Consider the following 23,279-nt stretch of genomic DNA (forward strand, 5'->3'; position numbering starts at 1 on the left):
CGTTTCTTTACTTTTTATTTTATAAAATATATTGTAATATTATTTCCAAATGTTTCATTATAGTTTATATTTGTCTATTACTTGTAGTTTATATTGGTGTCTATCTTTCTAAACTTCTTTACTAATATCACCTTAAACTTGTTCACTTGATCTTGACTGTGGGTGTCAGTTGTCTCTGAAGCTGGTTTGGAAGTGATAATAATTAGGAAAAAGGCTACACAAATTAATTTAATTTTCATTTTAAATCTTCCTTTTCTTCCTAACATTGCCATAATTCTAATTAAGATAATAACATCAACAACAACAACAATAGTCTTTATAATAACCTGCTTGCTATTTCCCCACACAGCGTATACAGGCGTGTATACAGTACACAAAACTGTTCTCATATTTTACTGTTCTCTGTTTTTTATATTTTAAGAAGGTGCCATTATCCCTATTTAGGTTTACTTTGCAACAACAGTAAGTCACCTGTACGGTGTCCTTTGTTTAGTAAGCATGGGACCAGTAAGAAGTGCTTTGGTTATGGAAGCCGTTTGTTTGATTTGTGTGGAGATGTTGACTGCCACACACACTATACACTTATATAAGCCACACTTATATAATTAAGACTCCTCTAGACTCAGGAATGAGTCTTATCTAAGTTTTATTCTATTGTTTCATTGGTCTTATTAAATTGAGTTATACATCTATACCGAGGTTTATGATAATCAAATATTTATAAAAACACACTAGCAATTTCCATGTTATTTATTTATTTTTGGAAGCAACTAAGTGCTCACTTTTATAATAAACAAACAGATTTTATTTTAAAGATGCTACTATTGTAGTTCTTAATAATCTTAATTGTTTATATTTCTACATTTTTGTTAAATTTATAGTAATTTTGTGTCGTTTTTTAGTTTTGGTTTTGATTCAATGTACTTGTCAGACTTGTCACTGAGGTATGCTGACATTTAAATCAGCTTTTTGTGAAAAAACAAAACAAAAACTTGTCATTTCATCATGAAGAAGTGAAACTGGCAGATTTCCAGGTGATTCTTGTCTGTAACTGTACCTATCATTAGTTATACCTGAAATCAATAAATAAATGCGATGAAATATACTTATGTATATACATATATTAAATGTTTTTTTTAGGGCAGATCAGACATTTCAAGTGAAGTGACATGACATTCAGCCAAGTATGGTGACCCATACTCAGAATTCATGCTCTGCATTTAACCCATCCAAAGTGCACACACCTACACACACAGCAGTGAACACACACACACACACACACACACACTGTGAACACACACCCGGAGCAGCAGGCAGTCATTTATGCTGCAGCACCCAGGGAGCAGCTGGGGGTTCGATGCCTTGCTCAAGGGCACCTCAGTCGTGGTATTGCCAACCCGAGATTTGAACCCACAACCCTAGGGTTAGGAGTCAAACTCTCTAACCACTAGGCCACGACTTCCCCACAATTTAATTCATAGTTCTCAGTATTATACAAGACATCAGGAATGCCATATTTATGACCTCGTCTCTCTATAATACTTTGAATGTACTGGTTTCTAAGAAATCAAAATAAACAGTGCACACTGTGCTGTTGATTTCTGTTAGGGCTTTATTGCTCTGGATCAATGACCTGGAATATGAACAGAGTGCTTCATTCCTGTGAAATCACAAACCTAATAAATCTAAACAACCTTTTTATCAATACTACAACGATATCCACTTCACATACATTATCACTGGTATTTGAACTTGTCACATGGTGCAACTTCTTTTGATCCACATTTGAACATTTAGATGAGATGAAATGAGAATTTTACATCTACTACAGTGCACATAATAGCAAAGGAAACAGCGCACCCATGTGACTGATATGAAAAGCCCTGAGCGTAATAACGCCACAGTGCACATTTTAGCTCCAAATGTACTCAACCTCAGGCCATCCAACATGTGGATGACTTTGTTTCTTAGCATTACATCACTTGCTCACCAATGGATCCTCTGCAGTGAATGGGTGCTGTCAGAATGAGAGTTCAAACAGCTGATAAAAACATTGCAGAAATCCACAAGTAAACCACACGACTCCAGTCCATCAGTTACTGTCATGTGAAGTGAAAAGCTGCATGTTTTTAAGAAACAAATCATTGATATGTGTTAAATTCAAAGTCATCTCCAATTAAAATTGCTCTCTCCGGTGAAAAAGTGGAATCAGGAGAGAAATCTGCACGGGTCAAGCATTGTTTACAAGTGAGAATTTTTATTTTTTTATGGAAGATGAAAACAAGGGATGGACTTTTCCACTGGAGAAATAGATTTTTTTTGGATAGTTTATGGATTATGTCATTAACATGTTTTTTTATTTAAGTTAATTTAGTTTTTATAATTTTAGCACATCATCAAACTAAAATAAAATGAGAAATGTTGCTATGGCAAATAGCTAAAAATAACGTTTTTTCTTACTTTTTAAAATTTCTCAACGAAAATGTTTTTTTTTTTTCAATTGTTTTAGTTTTAATGAAAAATAATAACTGTCAAACCGCAGACAAACATCACTTAGACCTCAAACAGGCCTTTGGGTTTCTACAAAGATGGAAAAGAAGCGACAAAGTTTGCATTTATTTAATTTATTTTTCAAAAGGACCATACAATATAAAATGTATATTTCATAAGGCAGTTGGTAAACTATTTCATCATTTTTGCTCTTAATCATATGATTGACTGGTGTGATGCAAACTCAACATTCACTTGGAATCGTAAAAGAACAAGTTCCTTGGGTTGTTTATGTATGGCTTCAAGTATGTCATAAACAAGTGGACCACAGTGGAAGCTCGAGTGCTAGCTGCGTGTTTGGTGGGAGTTGTGAGCGTACACAAACACTTGTGTGTCTTAGAGGTTAGCTATATCATCAGCACCTGACATAAAGTCTGAGTTCAAAGTACATGTTGATGTTAATCAGGTTTTACAATTGGTAACATCTAATACAGTTCAAAAATGATATGATCAAAATATACATAAGCTTTTGTTGGACAATCTAATAATACTCAGCGTTACAAAAAAAATTGACTCATCGTTTCTGTAAAGAGTACAAAAACACACTAGTTTTAATCAACAATCATGACAATAAATGATGTTTTTGGCAACTTAATGTATTCCCTTTTTTGTTTCTTATAACGTGATCCCGGTGTGATATGAAACAAAAAGAGTTTCTAGAAACTGCATGAATTACTGAAGGGACAGTGGAGGAAAATAAGCACGCCGATCACAAGAAATTGAGCTGGAAATCTCCCTCTTGAACACACAGGAGTTCATATAAGGTTAGATTCATCATCCAGCTCTGAACTTATATATAACGCAATGCATGCAAGTAGGATAAAGCAAATACTGATGCTGCATGTTCCACAGAGCAACTGAAAAGAAGCAGATGAAGAAAAGAGTGGAAAGTAAAAATCCTGTGAACGAAAAGTTGATCACCTTCTTAAAGCGATAGTTCATACAAACAATTTAAATACGGTCATCATTTATTCACCTTCATCCAAATCTGTTTGACACAAAAGAAAACCAAGATGTTGTTTGGATCCCAAAGTTCTTCAAGATATCTTCTTATGTTCCACAGTCAAACTGTCTTATGTTCCACAGTCAAAACAAAAAAAATGTGGGTGAGTAAATGATGGCATAATTTTGGGTGGACTATCCCTTTAAGTAAAAAAAAAAAAACAACAACTCCAGAGTACGATCACATGCCACTGTAATAACAAGACTAAAGATTTAGTCATGTGATTACATGTACTGTTTATTCTGTTCGCTTGAGACTTTGCATCAGGACAGGTATGAGAATGTGAAGTATGTGAAGTAGACGAGCAAAGAGACGTTTCCTTTGAAAATAGCTAAAATGTCTGTGCTTAATAACTACTGAGGTCAACAATAACATTTTCTCGTCACCGTTCTGTGAACATGGATCCAAGGTGCTTAACTTCATCGCAAGAAATCCAAATGGGACTGTGATGTTTGATCGTTTTAAAAAAAGGTGAGTGACTGGATATCCTCCAGAGTTTGGCAGTGTGGGCAGAAACCAGGCCATGAGGGGTTGTGCCAGCCAGTCCCTCCGCCAACCCTGCCACGGTGCTGAAGATTACACAGTCTTCCTGGCCGTGAGCACTCTGACAATGGAGCCCACACCACCTGCTGAGAGAGCCTGTACAGACAGAGACCGACACTTAAAGGGGGTAGATCACCCCAAAATTCAAAACAAATTATCAATGAACCACTGAATATATCTGCTGAGGTAATTGCAACAAGAGTTTTCACATTCACATCATCTGAAACTGGTTAGTTCCTGTCATATAAGATATATTTAAGTCATTGTGTACACAGACACTTTTTTGGGAGTTATAGACATTAACCAAACCCTGTCATATACCCCAGAACACTTGGAGTATATTGGACACCATTCAGTGATACTTTTGTGTCTTAAAAAAATTATACTAGTCACTTTTCACTGCCATTGTATGGACGAGTGCAAGTATTTCTTTGAATTTCAACTTTTGTAGTCTGGAAAGGAAAGAAGGGCATATGGCATTAAAACAACACCAGGGCCAGTAAACAATGAGTTAATTTATTCATTTTTAGGTGAACTACCCCTTTAAAAACAATCTATGGTTCCACAAAGAACCTTTAACATCAACAAACCTTTACAGATAGTTCTTTTTATAGTTGAAAAGGGTTCTTTAGATCTTTTAAATGTTCATTAGACTAAGAAAACATGGTTCTTTTAAGTAGTTTTCACTGAAAGGCACATAAAATGGTTCTTTATGGCATAGCTGTGAAAAAGCCCTTTTGGAACCTTTTTTTTAAGAGTGCTGTATTGCCTGAATTCTCATATTTAAGGGAACTATTCCTTTAAATGTATTTTATTAATTGTAAAAAAAGGTACCTTTTCATGCCACTGCAGTAGGATGGCACTACTGTTGTCTGAGGGTTTTTCAAAGCCTTTGTAGATGTATTTCATCAGGAGATCAACTCCAGTCTTATCCAGAGACTGGACAGCCTTTTCTATATCGCTAGTCTTGAAAGAGCTGAGCACTTTCAACACGAGGCCTTCAGCCCGGTCCTGCACACACACACACACACACACACACACACACACACACACACACACACACACACACACACACACACACACACACACAATGAACTATCCTTTAAAAGATATGAATCATGACTCCATTCATTTGAGATTTTTATTAACCTCCAATCCTAAATGTGCATCTAAATAAGCTGTTTACTGTTGTATCTGTAAAGTACTGGTCATCTTATCTTGTTCTACATAAATAAAATTGTCATAGGTGTAACATTTTATCCATGTCATTTCACCATGTGCAATAGTCTTATTCAAAGCCTTAAAATATATTTTATGTTTCTTGTATATAAATGTAAAGAAATTAAGCTTTTTTTTTTTTTGCATTAAGCTTACACTGTAACCGCCAATTAAATTAACGACAAAATATTTACTTTTTTTAAATTAATTTCCAAGATTTTTAAAGGCCAGGAAATGTAAAGGTAAACCCAGTGTTGCCAAGTCTGTGGTTTTCCCGTGGAATTGGGCTATTTTAAAGGGATACTCCACCCCAACATGAAAATTGTGTCATTAATCACTTACCCCCATGTCGTTCCAAACCCGTAAAAGCTTTGTTCGTCTTCAGAACACAATTTAAGATAATTTGGATGAAAACCAGCAGGCTTGTGACCATCCCATTAACTGCCAAGAAAGTTATACTATCAAAGTCCAGAAAACTATGAAAGACGTCATCAGAATAGTTCATCTGCCATCAGTGGTTCAACCCTAATGTTATGAAGCAACAAGAATACTTTTTATACACAAAGAAAAAAAAAGTATTTATTCAACAATTCCTCTCCTCTGCTTCTCTCTACATCACCATAGTGCCCTTTTTGGAGATTATGAGCTGAACGCAGTGAACGTACGCTTTGATTTTAAAGAAAACAGCGCAACCTTGTGGCGCGGCTGACTCAGAAGAGCGTACGCTGCCTGCGTTCAGCTCATAATCTCCAAAATGGAAAACAGAAACAGAGGAGAGGAATTGTTGAATAAAGTCGGTAATTTTGTTTTCTTCATGTACAAAAAGTATTCTTGTCACTTCATAACATTAGGGTTGAACCACTGATGGCAGATTGACTACTCCGATGACGTCTTTGAAACTTTTCTGGACTTTGACAGTGTAACTTACTTGGAAGTCTATGGGACAGTCATAAGCCTCCCGGTTTTCATCCAAAATATCATGAATTGTGTTCCGAAGATGAACGAACCTTTAACGGGTTTGGAACGACATGGGGTTAAGTGATTAATGACAAAATGTTCATTTTGGTGTGGAGTATCCCTTTAACACTGTTGCCGCGGATTGAAGCAATAACAATAACACGATATCTAGCCCCTGAGATGCTAATTTTATCCAGGAGCCATGCCAAAAACATGTATTTTACCCCCCCCCAACACGATTTTTAGCAGGGAACCCCTTCAAATGCGACTGGGCTAGTTTTCAGCAGCAATTGGACGGATTGGAATTGGAATTCTGATGTAATGTGGATTTCTGGTAACCTATAACCACTAGGGGACCTCAGAAAGGACCTTGGAGGCAAAAAGGGTGAGAACGATTGGTAGAATATGATCAAGCTAGAAGTTTTACATAATTGATACTTTGAGAAACTTAGCAGTAACTCACCTTCACATTCTGGTTCTTGGTGTTGATGGGTGGATTCTTCAGTACTGCCTGCAGAGCTCCCATCAGGTTCCCTGTATCACGCGCTAAGGAAAGCACCGCAGGGCGCATGAAAACACGTCTAGCCACGAATAAAATTCACTTTTTAAATACCATTTTACATAAACTATTGAAAGTGGTCGGAAAGTACATATTAGAAGGTGTGAGGAATTGTAAAGCGCCCTCACACATTGCAGTCTTGCAACCGGAAGTCGGTGGCATCCTGAAGTGTTTCTACAGCAAGCTCATTCTAAGTAATTGCCACATCCATAAAATACAGCTTAACGTGTCGCACTTCAAACATTACTGCTGTAATTCTGCAGTTTTAAAAGAGCTGGATCCGCAGTGGAAATTTATGATGAGCATATGAAATGTGCACGTCCTAAATGAATGAAGCGACTGACTAACGTTACCACACCCACGTCTGGACGAGAGGACAGAAATATAACCCATTATAGCAACAGCACACCAGAATATCAAGTGCTTTCATAAAACGACAAATCAAATGATATATTGCAAGAAAGCAGGAAGTCTGAAAAATGGCAATAAAAGTCATGGGTCTGGACTGAAAGGATATGATCTGATGAGAGAATCCACCTCAGCCTCATCCGGACCCAGCTGATTTTCTCCGCCTTCCTCCTCGTCGACAAACTTGTTTTCGTCGTACTCGTCTACATCAACTTTTCTGAATCGATCGGACACTGTGTTCTTCGACATGGCTGGTTCGATTAATCAATCAGAAGATGTCAGTTCATGCAAAATAGTCCCAGCACTTTCAGGAAGCAGCTCGGTGATTGTTGACTTCCGCGTATAAAGCCCCCTGGTGTCAGTGGCATAAATGAAAACTTACAATTGTTATCTCAAGTCTAACTCTAGGTGGCGCCATAGATTGTATAAAAACAGGGTGGCACCCAATCAATCCGTTTTAAGACTTAATTTTAAGATTAATTTAATTTTTTATTAGTTATTGCAATAAATTTGTCATTGGTTCCGAACAGTAGCAAAAGTGCGAAAACTATTATATTATATTATATTATATTATATTATATTATATTATATTATATTATATTATATTATATATTTTTTTACAGGTTAGGTTGTACCAAATGTATTTAATTAAGTTGCTTAAGAAACATAAATGAATGGCAACACTGAAATACGTTTCTGAATATATATACTGCTCTCAATGTGTAGGCAAATGAATTTAAATGAAAGTAATTTCAGTTTAGTTTTTCACTTTATGAATTGGGTGGGACGAAAAACGAATCTATTCCAAATATAACCTTTTGTTATTCGACTTGTTTGATCTGTGAAATTAAAGGAGGTATCTCTTGCATGAGCTTAATTATTCATGCATGAGCATTGAGCAACTGAGTCAGTCTTATACAACCTGACTGTCCTCTACTCATACTCACATTCCTCCAGCAGCCCAGCAGATGGCTATGTATGCTAAATCAAAACCTTTTCAAAGGCGAAAAGAGGCCATGCTATCAAAGTTGCATTTAGCAAGCAATGCCATGTCCTACCAACGTATTAGTGGGGATAATAATCCATACAGGTACATGTGAAACAAAACATCTCCTGCACCTCAGAGCTTACAAGCATTAACACATTATCACATTGTTTTATTCGAATGAGGTGTCATAGACAATGTGTGAAATTCCCTGATAGCACCGAGTTTGGATTCCAGCCTCTAACAGATGAGCAAAACACTTCAAACCATTACATTATTTTCTAAAAGAAGAACCAGTCTCCCTAAACTTTATAGCCTATATGAGAGATACGCTGGACCATTCAGTGCTTGAAACAGAGGAAGAGCATGAGGAAGTGATGAAGGAAGACCAGTAATAACACTTATATCTGATGAGATCTGTTACTATGATTGACAATAGCCCATTCATGAAATATAAGGGGGATAAGAAACACATTTCAACATGAATAATTTCTTTGGCCTGTGAGAAATGTCAGCCCTGCAAAGGCACAAGATGCCAAGATACAATAGATTTGATTTTACATACTATTTAACCATTTCCGTAGTAGTACTAAAAGCTCTACTTTGCTTTTCAGTTAGGGAATTTCTTATTTTCGGTTTACTGTAAGGTACTTTGCAGGAAATTCCCAACAACTACAGTTTTTCCCAACACACGCACATTTCCTCAAATGAGGCACCTTTTTGCAAAACCTATGAAAACAAAATTGTGAAAAAAAAAACAAATCCACAATAAAGTGCGCTTTGTTAGTAGTACTGACAAATGTGTCAGTATCCTGATCCTGATCCAGCTTCTTAAAGTAAACACTGTGTATAATTCCAGTAAAAAATCCTCAAACCATTCATTGGTATAAATATCCTTTTATTACGTTTATGCACGACACTACACTACACAGGCTGGTAACATCACTTAAATGTACATGACACAGATAACTGTTGTGTATACATGATTCATACATTCATACAGAACATGCCCACTTTTAAAGGATCTGATACTTGTGCTGTTCGCAACACAAACAGGAAAGAATGTATAAAAGTAGACATTTATTTTGGACTTAAAGTGCACTCTAAAGCTTAGGTCTATTTTTACCCCACAACCAGTCTTTCTGGTATCTACCTGCCACCTTTATCCTACTGACCTCAGTTCAGTTTTATGAAAAACGTTACCTGCTCTGCTTTAAGCACTTTTTCCCCCCATTTACATTCATTTCAAATGTTTAATTTTGAGATGTCCAAATCTTAAAATGAATTATAAAACACAATAAGCATTCAAATAAATAATCTTGCATACACTTTCATCATAAAGAATGTAAACCAGAGGAATGATTATCTGTGAAGTTAGATCTGTATGTGCCAGTCTGCCACCAATATATGTATTCACAACATGTCCCATCATGTGACACCTCACAAGGAGGTGGAGTCCTGCGTGGGAGGAATAAGATGGCATTTTACCTTCTTCCTTTCAACCCTTGGGCGGGAGACGTCATTTGTAAGCGAAATAAATAAAAGCAGCTGAATCCAGTTCCTAAGCAATGAATCTTTGCTCGCTGAAATATGAGATGAATCCTGTCCTGAAGGCAAGGCTATTGGTCATAGATGCGTCACAGTAGAACCGAATGGAGAGCATTCATTGTTTTCTTATCACATCGGCAGAAACGCATGAAGAACAACGAGTCCTAAGGCTCAGGCCGCCACTGAGACCATAAATTACTCCCAGAACAGTATTTACTGCTAAAATGTCAAGTGAAAACAAAGCTGCCAGTACTTGGCTCCTTGCAACCCGTAGAGAAGTACACAGACAGATTTGCAAGCAATTTAACATGAAGAATTTGCCCACATGGTAATTCAAGAATCGTTTTGAAATTAAGTTGGGAAAAGGTCCTGAATGTTGTAAAGTTCTTTACGTCCCCTGCCCATTGTGTGTCTGTTTATTAAATATTCTGGCTAATTTGATTATGTTTTCAGTGACCAATGAGAGTGTAGTACTCTCGTCTCGCCATACACAAAAACATTTGACCATTTTCAAATCTATTCCATTCCACTCCTTAACATTAATAACCCTGGTTGGTATGAATTGGAAGTCTGACCTCGAGTGCCTTTATCTTTCAGTGGGAGCTGGGGAAATTTAAAGTGGTCTGGAATGCAGCATAAAAAATGAGCGTGTAAAAATATGGAGCCAAAAGAGTCTCAATAAAGATAAATGCACACACTACATTGACATATGCACACACAGGATTCATACATGCACACACATGATTCATAAATACAAACACAGGATACACAAATGCGCACAAAATTTACAAATGCACACACAAAATTTAAAAAGCACAGGAGTTTCACAAATGCATACACAATTCAGAAATGCACACAAAATTCAGAAATACACAATTCAGAAATGCAAACAACATTTACAAATGCACTCAAGATTCACAAATGCACAGGACAAGATTCACAAATGTATTTCTGATGCACACACACATATATCTTGATTTACAAACTGCTTGCGGTCTGTGAACTTCACTGCATTTTTGTGTGTGAATTTTGAGACTCCCCTGACTTGGCTCTACACACAAATGATCCCCCACGTGGAGTGCGTTCTTGTGATTGGCTAAAACAAGGGAGATATCTGATTGGTTGCAGATCATTCCCTGTTTAAAAAAAGGCAGTGAAGTTCACAGACCGCAAGCAGTTTGTAAATCAAGATATATATGTGTGCATCAGAAATACATTTCTGAATCTTGTCCTGTGCATTTGTGAATCTTGAGCGCATTTGTAAATGTTGTTTGCATTTCTGAATTTTGTGTGCATTTCTGAATTTTGTGTGCATTTCTGAATTTTGTGTGCATTTCTGAATTTTGTATGCATTTGTGAATCTTCTGTGCTTTTTAAATTTTGTGTGTGCATTTGTGAATTTTGTGCGCATTTGTGTATCCTGTGTGTGTATATGTGAATGTTGTGTGTGCATTTATCTTTATTGAGACTCTTTTGGCTCCATATAATAAGGTCAGTCCAGTCTTGTCTGATGAATCTGCTCAGTGATTCTCATGAAATGAGAAATCAGCACCAGTGGACCAACACAGTCTCAGCTTTTGCATAGCTTTTTGCAGCTATCTGTTAGGTGTGTCGTTTTGCATTGCTGGTATCTCGTTTCAGGAACTTCTTGTTTTCAATTTCATTGAGTAACAGGGAAACGGAGCAGCGTGAGGGGTTCTCTCGTCGCTGCAGAATGCTGTCTTTAATTGCTTCTTTTATAACCTGCAAAACAAAAGAGTCATGTAGAATGAAGACCAAAAACTAATTGCAAAAACTGTATGAATTAGAGTTTGAAGGAGGAGAACTGACCTCGATGTTGTTCAGCGTGTTGAACTCCATGAGGTCATGAAGCCTCCTGAAGGCCTGGTTGGAGTATTGGAAGTTGAAAGTGGAGAAGGGAGAGGCTGGATCGTCGAAAATGTCAAAGTCTGCAAACTCTATCTCCTTGTCTGTGTCTCTAGGAACTCCTTCAAGAAAACAGAAGAGAGAAAATGATTAAATCTGACCATTTTCCCAAAGAAGTTCACTTGTCAATAACACATTTTTGATAAGTGACCTAAAAATAGTACAGCATCTGATTCACTTTACATCATAACATTTCTTCATTTGAAAAAAATCCCAGCATCCTAAAACATTATTTATTTTTGGGTTTAAATGAGCCTGAATCCCTGCATTTCAATGCTGTCTCAGTCATGTGGACCCCTCTGTATACAGTACAATACAAAAGATAGTTTGGGGATGGCTGACCAAGGCTGCATTTATTTGATCAAAAATACAGTTAAAACTTTTTTTTTTTTGTGAATCTGTAAACACAACTGATGAATCAGATTGAACTGAACATACAGTAGGAGCCATAGAGTCTGGATCATAGACTGAATTAGTCACTACTTCGAAGAATAGGCTGGAATGACTCACTCACTATTTTAACCTTAAAGGGTTAGTTCAGCCAAAAATGAAAATTAAGCCATAAATGACTCACCCTGAAGTCATCTCAGGTGTATATGACTTTCTCCTTTCAGACGAATTAAGTTGGAGTTTTTAAAAAATTGTCTTTGATCTTTCAAGATGTTTGATGTCACTCAGCGGATGTTGCACTCCATCGGTCCATGAGAAGTTTAATTTAATTTCACAGTGGGTGAACAAATGCCTCCTGGATCGAATCTATGTGTTTTTGCTAGAAAAATATCCATATTCAAAACGCAATAATCAGTTTAATCTAGCTTGCGCTTAAAGTTGCAAACGAAGCAGTTCCGGGCGAATGATGTATGAGGTCAGCGTTGCGCATGCGGCGCTCAGAAGTGACGCACGTGGAAACACAGTGGAGAGATCAAAACAAAACAACTGTCACTAATTAGAAGTACAATATGAGGATTTGTAAAGAAGAATGTAGAATGATTTCCATATAAGCCGATATAAGCCATGCGTGACACACTTTTTTATAATGGATGAGCTTTCTATTAAACTTATTATGGACTGATGGAGTGCAACACCCGCTAAGTTACATCAAACGGTTCGAAAGATCAAAGAAATGTTTTAAATAACTCCAACTGAAGTCGTCTGTAAAAAGAAAGTCATATACACCTAGGATGACTTCAGGGTGAGTAATTAATAACCTGCTCTCACCTGGGGCTTTAAAGTTCCGAAAGTTGATGTTGGCCAAGACAAAATGAATGACAGTGGGGCAGCTCTTTTCTCCCTTGTTGGGTTTGAACACATAGCACTCTTTCAGACCCTCTCGGTCAAATACTTTCGAATCGATCTTAGGGAATGGCAGCTTATTCATACGGGCCCATTTTTCAGCTAACAGTAGCTCCTAACAGACAAACAAGTACGCAAGTGGATGATATTAAAGACATTTATAATGATATTCTTAATATGTACATGTCATGCATACGCTTCATGTCAGACATTTACTTTGAATGGTGGGCTGGAGTCACTGGGCCTGGCTGAGAAGTCGAAGGAAATGATGAGGTCAACTCCTCGCTGTGGCCGCAGAATGAGAGGATAGGGCAGGTTAAAGGTCAGACCGCTGTCCACTATGTGGATTTTCTTACTCTTCACATCTAAGGGCTCATAGATTCGCTCAAACTCGTCAGGATCTGCAGGAAAGATTCATCTTTTATCACTGTGGTTTGCCAATGACATATAAATGTACTACTGGATGAATGCCATCTCCAAATTTCACCGAGTTGTTTCTGAGTAAAGACAATTCTATGCAACAGTGTCATCATTTATTAAACATTACTTATCTCTTATCTTTTCTCCCACACCCAAGTGTGAACAGGAAGTAGACATGCAGTGCCATTATTTTCAATAATGATAAATGAGAGTCTGCCTTCATTATCAGTGTGATTAACAGAATGACACATAAATGTAAAAAAGCACTCAAAACTGTCTTATCACGATCACTAATCTTGCTGCGACATGTTCTGCTTCCTGTGTGATGCTTCTGTATATTTAACCTCTTGGAGAAAATTCAATTTGCAGTGGGTGTGTTGGTATTTCTTAGATGTATGTAGTTTTGAGAGTTGACTAACTAACTTCCTCCCACTCAGACACCAATAACGTTTGAAAGCCCTTCATCAAGTCAAGTGGCACCTGACCAAATATCAGCCTATTGTTCCACCTACAGACCGTCACACCCATTTCTTTTAACTGCATACTTCACAAGACCAGGTTAAGTAGAGCTTTTAGGCACTAAGAAATATACAGAGTACGATTCTGCTTGTAGGTTTGAATCCTGTGAAGGGCGATCCTTGAATTCTCACTACTGTGCCCTGGATCAAGGCTCCTTACGTTTGGTTGTACTGTGAGTCAGGGGTTTTTAAAATGGGGTGTGAAGACCCCTAGTAGGTGTAGGAAAAATATTTTAACTGTTAAAAAAAAAAAAAAAAAAAAAAACCAGAGTGAGTTTTTATAAATAAAATTGAAAAACTATAATTTTTCTATAATAATATTTCATAATCTAGATTAAAAATGAAAAGCTAAATTAACAATAATATATATATATTTTTATAAAATCACTTTTATAATTTCAGTTTTCCTCATACTGTATAATAATAATAAATTATATATATATATATATATATATATATGCAACTTTTCTAATTATAATAGCTTTTCTTTTTAAGGAGGTTGCCTTGACATCCAAATGTATCGAAATCGGCTAATTAGTACCTGTAACAGCATCAACCTCTTCATCCACTGAGTTCTGGTGCATGAGGCCACTGAAGGGAGAGAAGGGCAGGGTAGAGTTTAGGTTGAGTCCCAGCATGAAATTGTGCACCTTGCCGGCACGGCCCTCACGTGTGGTGAACAGGGTAGTGTCTCCCATTATGGAGGTCAGCATGCGCTGAACCCAGCTCGCCTGGGCATGACGCTGCCGCTCATCTTCTGCCTCTGCGCTCTCTGTGCCTCCTGGATGAAAGAGACAGAGACAATCAGTGATTCCCTGGCTCCTTTCCCCCCAGATTTTTACATACTCTGCTAATATTTTTTTACTTATTAAGAAATGTATTTTCAGTAATGTATCAGAAAAACATACTTATTTATCTTTAGTGTATACAGTTGTTTTTTTTACCACTATACATTTATTAGGTTTTTAATCTGCAATAATAGCTGGAAATTGTGCAACTATGATGTAACGTAATGAAGCTTATGAATACTGTACATACACACAATTTTACTGGAAAATGATGGGATATGGTGTAAAACATTAGAGAGTTAAACATGTTACCTTAGTAACAATTTATATAAATAAACCATTAGACAACTACATAATGTTTCCTTGGTAACAATTAAACAAACAAATAAATTCATTAATAAAAAGACAAAATCTTGGAGACGTTGCCACAGTTCTTCTGGATTGAGTCGGTCTCAGTTTGTTATTCCAAACAGACTGATGATGATGATGATGATGAGATCAAACCTGTGTGTGGAGCACTGGCTGTTTGTGCATAATCTCACTGGATTATTATAATGAATGGCCAAAAAAAAGTTTGGAAATGTGAAATGATATTTTCCTTCTGACACACTACAGCAAAACAGAAATAACTGATTTAAAACCATTTTTTAGGGTGAAATAAACTAGTGGCCTAAGACCATTGCACAATACGGTGTTAAAATGTAGTTTATTGCTGTTTAAAAATGAATTTTCAAAATCATTTCAGTGTCACATGATCCTTCAGAAATCATTCTAATGTGCTAATTTGTTCTGTTATGATCAATTATTATTTGTGCTCAATCATTAATAATGTTTCTTATTATTATCCATATAAAAAAAATAAAAAATCAGCTATATATTTTCTGGAAATCGTGATACGTATCACTTTTCAGGATTCTTTGATGAATAGAATGTTTTTTCCCAATCTTATAAAGCCTCCAATCTCCGACTCCAAACCTGTCTTAAAGTTGAGCTCTCAACTGAACTACTGTAAGTGTGTGTTTGAACGAGAGAAAGTGAAAAAGAGAGAAAAAAACCCATCAGGGAGTACTTTCTCACCCCTTTGAGTTTCCTCCTCGTTATCTGCTGAATCATCACCCACAATATGCTCGGGTTTAATTTGCTCTGAAAACAGAAAAGGCAAACACTTTTAGACTGATATTGGGGTTTGACTGAGGTCACACATCAGTAGTGTGTAGACCAGTGTGGCAGCGCACTAATCTTATCATTTCCACGCTAAAACTGTGCACTCATGCAGTAAATGTGTTTGTGCCAGAAGAACAAGTAATGGCACATTTCAACATGTTACAAGGATACAAACTGACAATATGATAACAATCTAAGCTGGCCTACATTGGCTTCTTTTGAAATGCGGATCTTAAAGTTCTTGGTCTCTGATAGCAAAGAGATACAATCTTCCTCACCCAGCTCCTCCTCCATTGTGCTGCTACTGGTCGTCTCCTTCACCCCCAGAACCCGGTTAAACAGGATGGAGAAAGCACTGCCCCATACACCTGCAGCACGTACACTTTCATTAAACATGCTACGGCAAACAATACTTGGAACCGATATTCTACCAAACAGAATAAGGAAGGATTATTAATTCTAACTCTGACCCTCTTCAATGGAGAAAACTTTCTTGAAAGGGTGCAAGATGTTTGTGCAAATTAGGTGATCTCGATTCGACATAAGAATCATTTATATAATGGGTTTCTCGTAAGAACGAAGCATGAAGAGTGGGATATTATCTCCGCATTTTCCAGCCTTTTATATCTCAATTTCCATGTGTTTGCTTTGAACAGCTGTCGGTAGCTGCTGCTGTTGTTACGTCATCCAAAATCTTAATGTGAGAAGGACAATCAAATCAAGTTTTTCACTAAATGTATTGTATTTACGTTTTTCATTTATTCCTGGAATAAATAAGCTGAATTTACAGCATCATTACTCCAGTCTTCAGTGTCACATATTCCTTCAGAAATCATTCTAATATGCTGATTTGGTGTTCAAGAAACATTTATATTATAATAGTGTAATATTATAAATGTGTTTACTGTCACTTTTGATCAATTAAAAATTATCCTTGCTGAATACATTTCTTAAATTAGTTAAAACAATAAATACATAAAAAAATATTACTGACCCCAAACTTTAAAACGACACCTAATTTTTTTTTTTTTACAAAACATATTTTAAGATAAAAAAAAAATAAGTAAAAAAATACCATGCAGAGATGTTTTTTGGTGGCACAAACAAATTGTCGAAATGATTAAATGAGGGATTCAATGAATTACTTCACTGAATTAGTTCAATGAAATAACAGATTGAATAGATTTTGAAATGAATCCAACTTTATATATTTGCAAACCTATTGGGAATATTTTATGTATTGTTGGGAAGTACGAGTAATCACACATTTCATGAGTAACTGTACTTCAGTATCCAGTGACACTACATGCATACTGTGGGGTTCTGTTGAAATTCAGAGCAGTCCCAGTCTTACCCATGAGAAAATGCAAGGGGTTCTCCTCATATTGTTTAACAACGCTGCCCATGAAGAACTTGCTTCCAAAGAGCCCTGGAGACATGAAGGTGCCATATTTGGCCATGCCAATCTCATACGGACTGAACTCCACCCAGTCTGATTGAGACAGAGGAAACAAACCCAATATTATTAAGTCAAAATGACAAAGGCATTTTTATATATTGCACTGCACTACCAAATTCTACTTGACTCAGTGACTCATGTTCACACAGATACAAAGAGTAAAGCGCAGTAAGTGACTCCCATTGAACCGACAAATACTTCCACTTAAACATCATCATCTGTTTAGTTAAAATCTCTGATCCCATTCATCAGAAAACAACCTATCCACACAATGACTAGTCTCTAAAATGAGTGTGGGAGGAGCTGGGAAAGTTCATAATGACTTCACAGCGGGTCAATCATTAGGCACCATAACAAATATTTGCATGTTTTCTACAGTATTAAACAAATGTAAACAAATCCATAGAGTTCAGCTACCATAAAGGCTCTGAAGCAGTCTTATACAAATGTTTACTATTTTGTCAGTCATTACAAATACGGACAGTTGCTGTGTCTTTCTCGTTTCTTTTTCAGAAGAATTTTTCAATTCACACAGTAATCGATACCAATTGAGCTAATAGCAACTGTTAATGTTTATGTGAACTGTGATCTTACCGGCGAACATGAGCTCAGAGACATCAGGTTTGACGTGCAGACAAGTGAAGAGAGGAAGGGGGCTCTGACCTTCATTAATCTTCGTCTGCATGGAGCTCAGTTTAGCGTCCATTCTCTGTGCAACACACACACACACACACACACACCTTAATGATCAAAACTTTTTCCTTTAGGTCTTCACAGCATCTGTGTCAATGTATGTTAAAAACCGATATTGACAAAGTTTTTTTACATAGCATTTTCTAAAAGGACGGTAGCAACAGTATTGTATAATTAAAGGAACAGTGCATCTTAAAATGAAAGTCTCATCATCATTTACTCATCCTCATGTCGCTCCAAACCTGTCTGACTTACTTTTTTTTAAATGGAACACTGAAAGTTTAAAAAGTTTTAAACACTTTGCTGGTCCGACAGGATTGTTCCTCACACTAAGCTGTTGTATAGCTTTTGCATGTATATATCTGACACTTTTAAAAGCTCCAGTCTGCATTAATTGTAACTGTATGGACAAAAACAACAATTAGTCTCAAAAATTCCTTTTTTTTTGTTCGTAGAGGAAATAAAGAAGTAAATGATGACATTTTTGGAGCCATTTCTTTTTTTCTTAAAGTAATAAAAAATATATTAACTGTAGTGTACATTCATAAATACTGGGGCTACTACCTTCCTGTACTGAGAAGTATCTTCCTGTTTTACAAGGACGCTCCTCCCCAAGAGAAGGGTCTATTTGCATTGGGATGCATAATAGAGAGACAACATACAAAGGAGTCTTTGTACTTGAACAAACTACAGTGTATAAATAGAGTACAGTGGAGTTCATGCAGTTCTTGATGCCCTATTGCAGTAAAAACCCTCAATAACCCAGTCTGTATCGCCACATATCTCACCCCCGGAATCAGAGTCTCTCCGATCAACATCCCGAAGATGTCAGTGAAAGTGACAGGCTGTCCGGCCGATTTCTTCTTCCACAGTGCTTTGACGTAGCGATTGATGTTTTGGGGCAGGAGCAGTTTGAGTGGGCTATTGCTGACTCTGTTCATCAGCTCCTTATTAATATCCCCTGGGCCTTTAGCGGGAAATTCAGGGTGCGAGTACAGCATGGACATATACCTGTGCGAATATAGCCAATGTGGATGTTAATGAGATGTTCTTCACTTGATTTTTTCAGAACTGTTCACTGAAAGGTTCTTAGGGGAAGCCCAAAATGGTTCTTCTATAGCAACGCTGTGAAAATCTCCTTTTGGAACCACTGGTATTTTTAAGTTTGTAGAAGTCTTTGGGATTTCTGTATCTGTTTTAATCAAAGAAATTGGAACGACTTTTACTGACCATGTTGATCCAGAAAGTCCTGCCACGTATGTTGCACAGTCAAGCACCCCAGATTCATACAGAGCCTTCATTACACCAGAGAAGCCAACCATGGCACGGAAACCACCTCCAGAACCCAAAATGCCGATGGTGGGAACCTGAGCAAAAATAGAGCCGCTATCAGAAAGGATCACTCTCGCTAGAGATACGATTCTTTTTTTAGTACAGCACAGTTCATAAGGCAGTTTTTGTGGTTTTTAACTTTACCTCTCTAGGTGAGGCTGGAAGGAAGCGAGGGTTTTCCATTTTAAGAAGCTTCTTGATGCTGAGCATAACTCGGTCCCTGCGCGTCTGCATGAAGAGTTTCTCCTGATCGCACAGAGCCATGCTGAAGCGCAAGTCTGTGGACGCACTGCACAAAAACCACTCACTTCCAGTCCCTTATTCAAGCTAGTATGCATAAAATTTGCACATATGTATAGAAATAAACATTTCTTCATACATACCACACTTCTAAGAACAAGTCGAGGAACACTTTTGTCGTCTAGCAAAAATCAGAGAATAATAGTAAACAGCAAGATACTGAAAAGCAGTAACTATGAATTCAGTTCATGGCAGGTTGATAGTGTTACCAAAAACAAAAAAAACTTTACCTTGCCAATAGGTAGGGTCACGTGCTCCATCTGCCCCACTTTGAGCTTTGAAAGGGAATATTTAGCTGAGCCCAGGGTTTCATCCATGACATAATTAGCATCCATCAGTGTCATCTAAATATAGAGCATTCAAACAGCATTAAAACAAAGTGCTGATGTATTTCCGAAGACTTTTGAAAATTCAATACAACTCTTTTATTAATACTGCATTAGGCCATGCCATATAAACCAACAACAGCACAGGAGCACGTTTCAAGCAAAACTTTTCACAAAAAGAAATCATTCTAATATGCTGATTTGGTGTTGACAAAATTACTGACCCCAAATATTTAGTCTAAGTAATAGTCTAGTATAATATTAAGACAAAAAGTGTTTGGAAACGTTGTAGCTCCGAGGGCCCCTTGTGTAAACTTGAGGAAATCGGACTTCCTAAACATCTGCTAAATATCACATGACACCTGCTGGTTAAAAGTCATTGCAAAGGCAGCTGGGAAATGTGAAATCAGTCTAGTAAAAAGTACAGTGTAATTTGTCAAGCAGATACTTGATTTGATGCTGTTATCTAATTCAAAATAATTTATAGATTTTAAAGTGTGACTTAAGTCGTACTTTTTGGGACCACTGTATTGAATCAGGAGATGGTAATAAATACAGTCAAGTATTTAGAATAAGGAAATAAAGCTTTTAAAGGAAAGTGTAAAATAAAAAATAAGTAATCGGAGTAGAAATCTTTCACCCCCAAAACATTGTGTTGATTGGGATCCAGTATGAACTCAAATGTTTCATTCCATGTCGGGTTAATGTCATTATTTATGTGGCGTGTTCGTTTTCTTGACTCTGGTGTGGTTGGAATGGACAGCTCCACATAAGGGTCAGGGGTGTCCACTGTGAACCGACACACAATCACTTAAGTACAAACACTCATTCGAGGATTTATTTAAATAGCAAGGAACACAGTATAAATATATACTCACATAAATCCCCAAATGCTCCTTTCGTCACATTTTCAGCTCTCGCCACATTTACCTTCAATTTATGAGAATACTGATGCTCAACCTGCACATAATGAGATCCACAATGGCAAGAATATTAAGAGCAGTAAAATATGTATTTATGTATAAAGGAAGCTCATTTTACTGAAGTAGGAAATATACATTATGTGATTCCCAAACAGTGAATGTGTCTCGAATTTCATAAACTCAGCAGCTATCTGTATGCAAATGAATCCAAACACAACGCAAAAGAGCAGCAGATTTACAGTTTTCCATTTCTAACTTCGAGACTAAATGTGAAAGTGACGTGACATACAGCCAAGTATGGTGACCCATAATTGGAAATGTTAATGCATAATGACAATATCAGCGAATAAATTAATTGGTCTTAAAAATTTAAATAGATCTTTCAAAACCTCAAATTACCGCGTCAACAATAGTGATAGTGATAGTGATAGTTCAAGAAATGCCTCTCTTGACTTGGTGAAACGTAATGACTTACTATGATGTACTGATAGGGGTCTATGGAGGACATTCCGACAGCAATGTGGAGGTCAGGAAAGACACTTTATTTCAAGACAGTCCGGGAAACATCTGTAAACTCTGACAATAAAAAAAGAGGAAGAAAAAAACAACAACATACAGTCTACGCTCAAGCGGTTGAAACATGATAAGCTGAGTTTAACGCTCTGAAACCTACAAGTTCGCCTTCACAGAAACTGCTTAAGAAGGATTTTGTTGCGTAAGTCATACATGCGTGGGCACTAAACGTTTTACGACTTTACAGAGAAATGAAACAAGCAAGAACTTACCATAGCTAGTGGTGCAGTGATGATGGACCCTTTCCGACAAATAGTTACTTCAGGAAGCCAAAAGGAATGCGCAATTACTGCGTGGACTAAATATTCATTCGAATCGTTCATTTGAGTCTGTTCATTGCAATGATTCAATCGAACCGACTCGCACAAGGTTTGTAAATGTGGGTAAAAAGTTGGAACTATACACATCGCATCTTTTCACACTATTTTTTAAACTACTGAGAAAGTTTCTCTGCCAAAACAGCAAAGCTGACAGAGTTTTAATTTGACTAAATGCACCAAACTGGACCACCAAAATGTACGCTAAAAACAACTAATACATAAACGTGATTGAAAACATCAGTGATAATATCAGTATTGATTATCTAATGAACCTTAACCCTCTCAGGCTCAAATTAAGTTTTAGTAACTTAGTAACTTTAGTAACCTTTAGTAAAGTTTTTAGTACTCCAGATACATAAAATATGTATCTGGAGTAATAAGGTTTTTAGTTTTTAACTGTTGCAAATCAGCAACACCTGCCTTGAGAGGGTTTTAAACAAGAAAGCGTTAAATCGATGACTTGAATGAACGTTGAATGAGTTTCCTGAACCAGTTCATTCAAACGAATCGATTCTCTAAAATCAGTCGATTTCAGGGCGGACCCAAACTCTTCCCCCGCCCCTGCTTCTCATATTTCACTAGGACTGACTACGACGGGAATTATTTTAGCGCTATGTTAATATTATATATATATATATATATATATATATATATATATATATATATACATATATATATATATATATATATATATATATATATATATATACATATATATATATATATATATATATATACATATACATATATATATATATATATACACACATATATATATATATATATATACACACACATATATATATTTGTCGTTGCAATTAAGTGTTCAGGTTTTCATTTAAGATTATGATAGACTGGTTAAATAATAAAGTATTAAAATGATCACAGAATGTAAGATTGCAAATGAATGTAATAGTGAGTGACACATTATCTGAGAGGTGGCGCTCCTGAGTTATTCATGCTTTCATCATCACTGGAATCCCCGTATTGTACACATCTCTGCCGGTGTCTGGTTTGGAAAAGTACAGAGGTTACAGTTCTTTTCCTCAATTTAAAGCCATTGCTAGTTGATCAAATGTATAATAATTATAATAACAAATTATAAGCTAATAATTTCACATATTTTGGAGGGACATTTGAGTAGGCTTTGTTATGAAACCTGAACATATATAGGTCATTTGGCTAGTTGTAAATATGAACATAGATGTAATCAAGATTATCTTTTTTATCAGTTTTTTATTTATTATATATTTGTCATTGTTTTTACCAATAATAATTTGATCAATAAATAGCCTATTTCAAATTAATAAATGCTTTATTATAATAAAAAAAATTGCAAACAACAAATAAATGCAATAGAAAAAAGAGGACTATGAAACTAAGTTTTCAGAGGCCTAATAATAAATTATTCGCTAGCCTACTTCTTCCTGAATATAAAATGTAAAATGTGCAACATATTGAGAAATTCAGTCG

The 23,279-nt window shown here is 36.5% G+C and overlaps 2 protein-coding genes across 3 annotated transcripts; both read right to left on the reverse strand.

Annotated features, from left to right (window-relative positions):
• Nucleotides 1-3,648: 3,648 nt before the first annotated feature.
• On the reverse strand, nt 3,649-7,589 carry LOC132155058 (actin-related protein 2/3 complex subunit 5-A-like). Its single transcript, XM_059563831.1, has 4 exons — nt 7,347-7,589; nt 6,735-6,806; nt 4,931-5,107; nt 3,649-4,192 (listed from the first exon to the last, which is right to left on the reverse strand). The coding sequence occupies exons 1-4, from the start codon at nt 7,485-7,487 to the stop codon at nt 4,130-4,132; spliced, it is 453 nt and encodes a 150-aa protein (XP_059419814.1). The 5' UTR covers nt 7,488-7,589; the 3' UTR covers nt 3,649-4,129.
• Nucleotides 7,590-11,240: 3,651 nt separating this feature from the next.
• On the reverse strand, nt 11,241-21,865 carry LOC132155054 (cytosolic phospholipase A2). 2 transcript variants are annotated; one of them, XM_059563826.1, is made up of 18 exons: nt 21,699-21,865; nt 21,389-21,489; nt 20,869-20,950; nt 20,631-20,779; nt 19,895-20,008; nt 19,748-19,785; nt 19,509-19,653; nt 19,263-19,399; nt 18,821-19,043; nt 17,934-18,048; nt 17,235-17,372; nt 16,159-16,248; nt 15,794-15,859; nt 14,470-14,709; nt 13,207-13,391; nt 12,916-13,105; nt 11,602-11,759; nt 11,241-11,514 (listed from the first exon to the last, which is right to left on the reverse strand). In XM_059563826.1, the coding sequence occupies exons 2-18, from the start codon at nt 21,419-21,421 to the stop codon at nt 11,374-11,376; spliced, it is 2,244 nt and encodes a 747-aa protein (XP_059419809.1). In that variant the 5' UTR covers nt 21,422-21,489; nt 21,699-21,865; the 3' UTR covers nt 11,241-11,373. The 2 variants fall into 2 exon arrangements, with proteins under 2 accessions (XP_059419809.1, XP_059419810.1); XM_059563827.1 differs by having other exon boundaries at nt 21,389-21,480; nt 21,699-21,761.
• Between the last annotated feature and the right edge of the window lie 1,414 nt (nt 21,866-23,279).

The sequence above is a fragment of the Carassius carassius genome, chromosome 12 (assembly GCF_963082965.1).
Source record: "Carassius carassius chromosome 12, fCarCar2.1, whole genome shotgun sequence".
NCBI classification, from domain to species: Eukaryota; Metazoa; Chordata; class Actinopteri; order Cypriniformes; family Cyprinidae; genus Carassius; species Carassius carassius.

What these genes read in the sequence shown, in the direction of transcription:
- LOC132155058 (XM_059563831.1), bottom strand. Translation starts at nt 7,487, where the DNA reads ATGTCGAAGAACACAGTGTCCGATCGATTCAGAAAAGTTGATGTAGAC. An exon ending in TGGATTCTCTCATCAGATCA is followed by an intron (nt 6,807 to 7,346) that starts TATCCTTTCAGT and finishes GCGCGTGATACA; the next exon opens with GGGAACCTGATGGGAGCTCT. An exon ending in CCAAGAACCAGAATGTGAAG is followed by an intron (nt 5,108 to 6,734) that starts GTGAGTTACTGC and finishes GTGTGTGTGCAG; the next exon opens with GACCGGGCTGAAGGCCTCGT.
- LOC132155054 (XM_059563826.1), bottom strand. Translation starts at nt 21,421, where the DNA reads ATGTCCTCCATAGACCCCTATCAGTACATCATA. An exon ending in GGACTTTCTGGATCAACATG is followed by an intron (nt 19,044 to 19,262) that starts GTCAGTAAAAGT and finishes ATATTCGCACAG; the next exon opens with GTATATGTCCATGCTGTACT. An exon ending in CCCCTTGCATTTTCTCATGG is followed by an intron (nt 16,249 to 17,234) that starts GTAAGACTGGGA and finishes TACGTGCTGCAG; the next exon opens with GTGTATGGGGCAGTGCTTTC.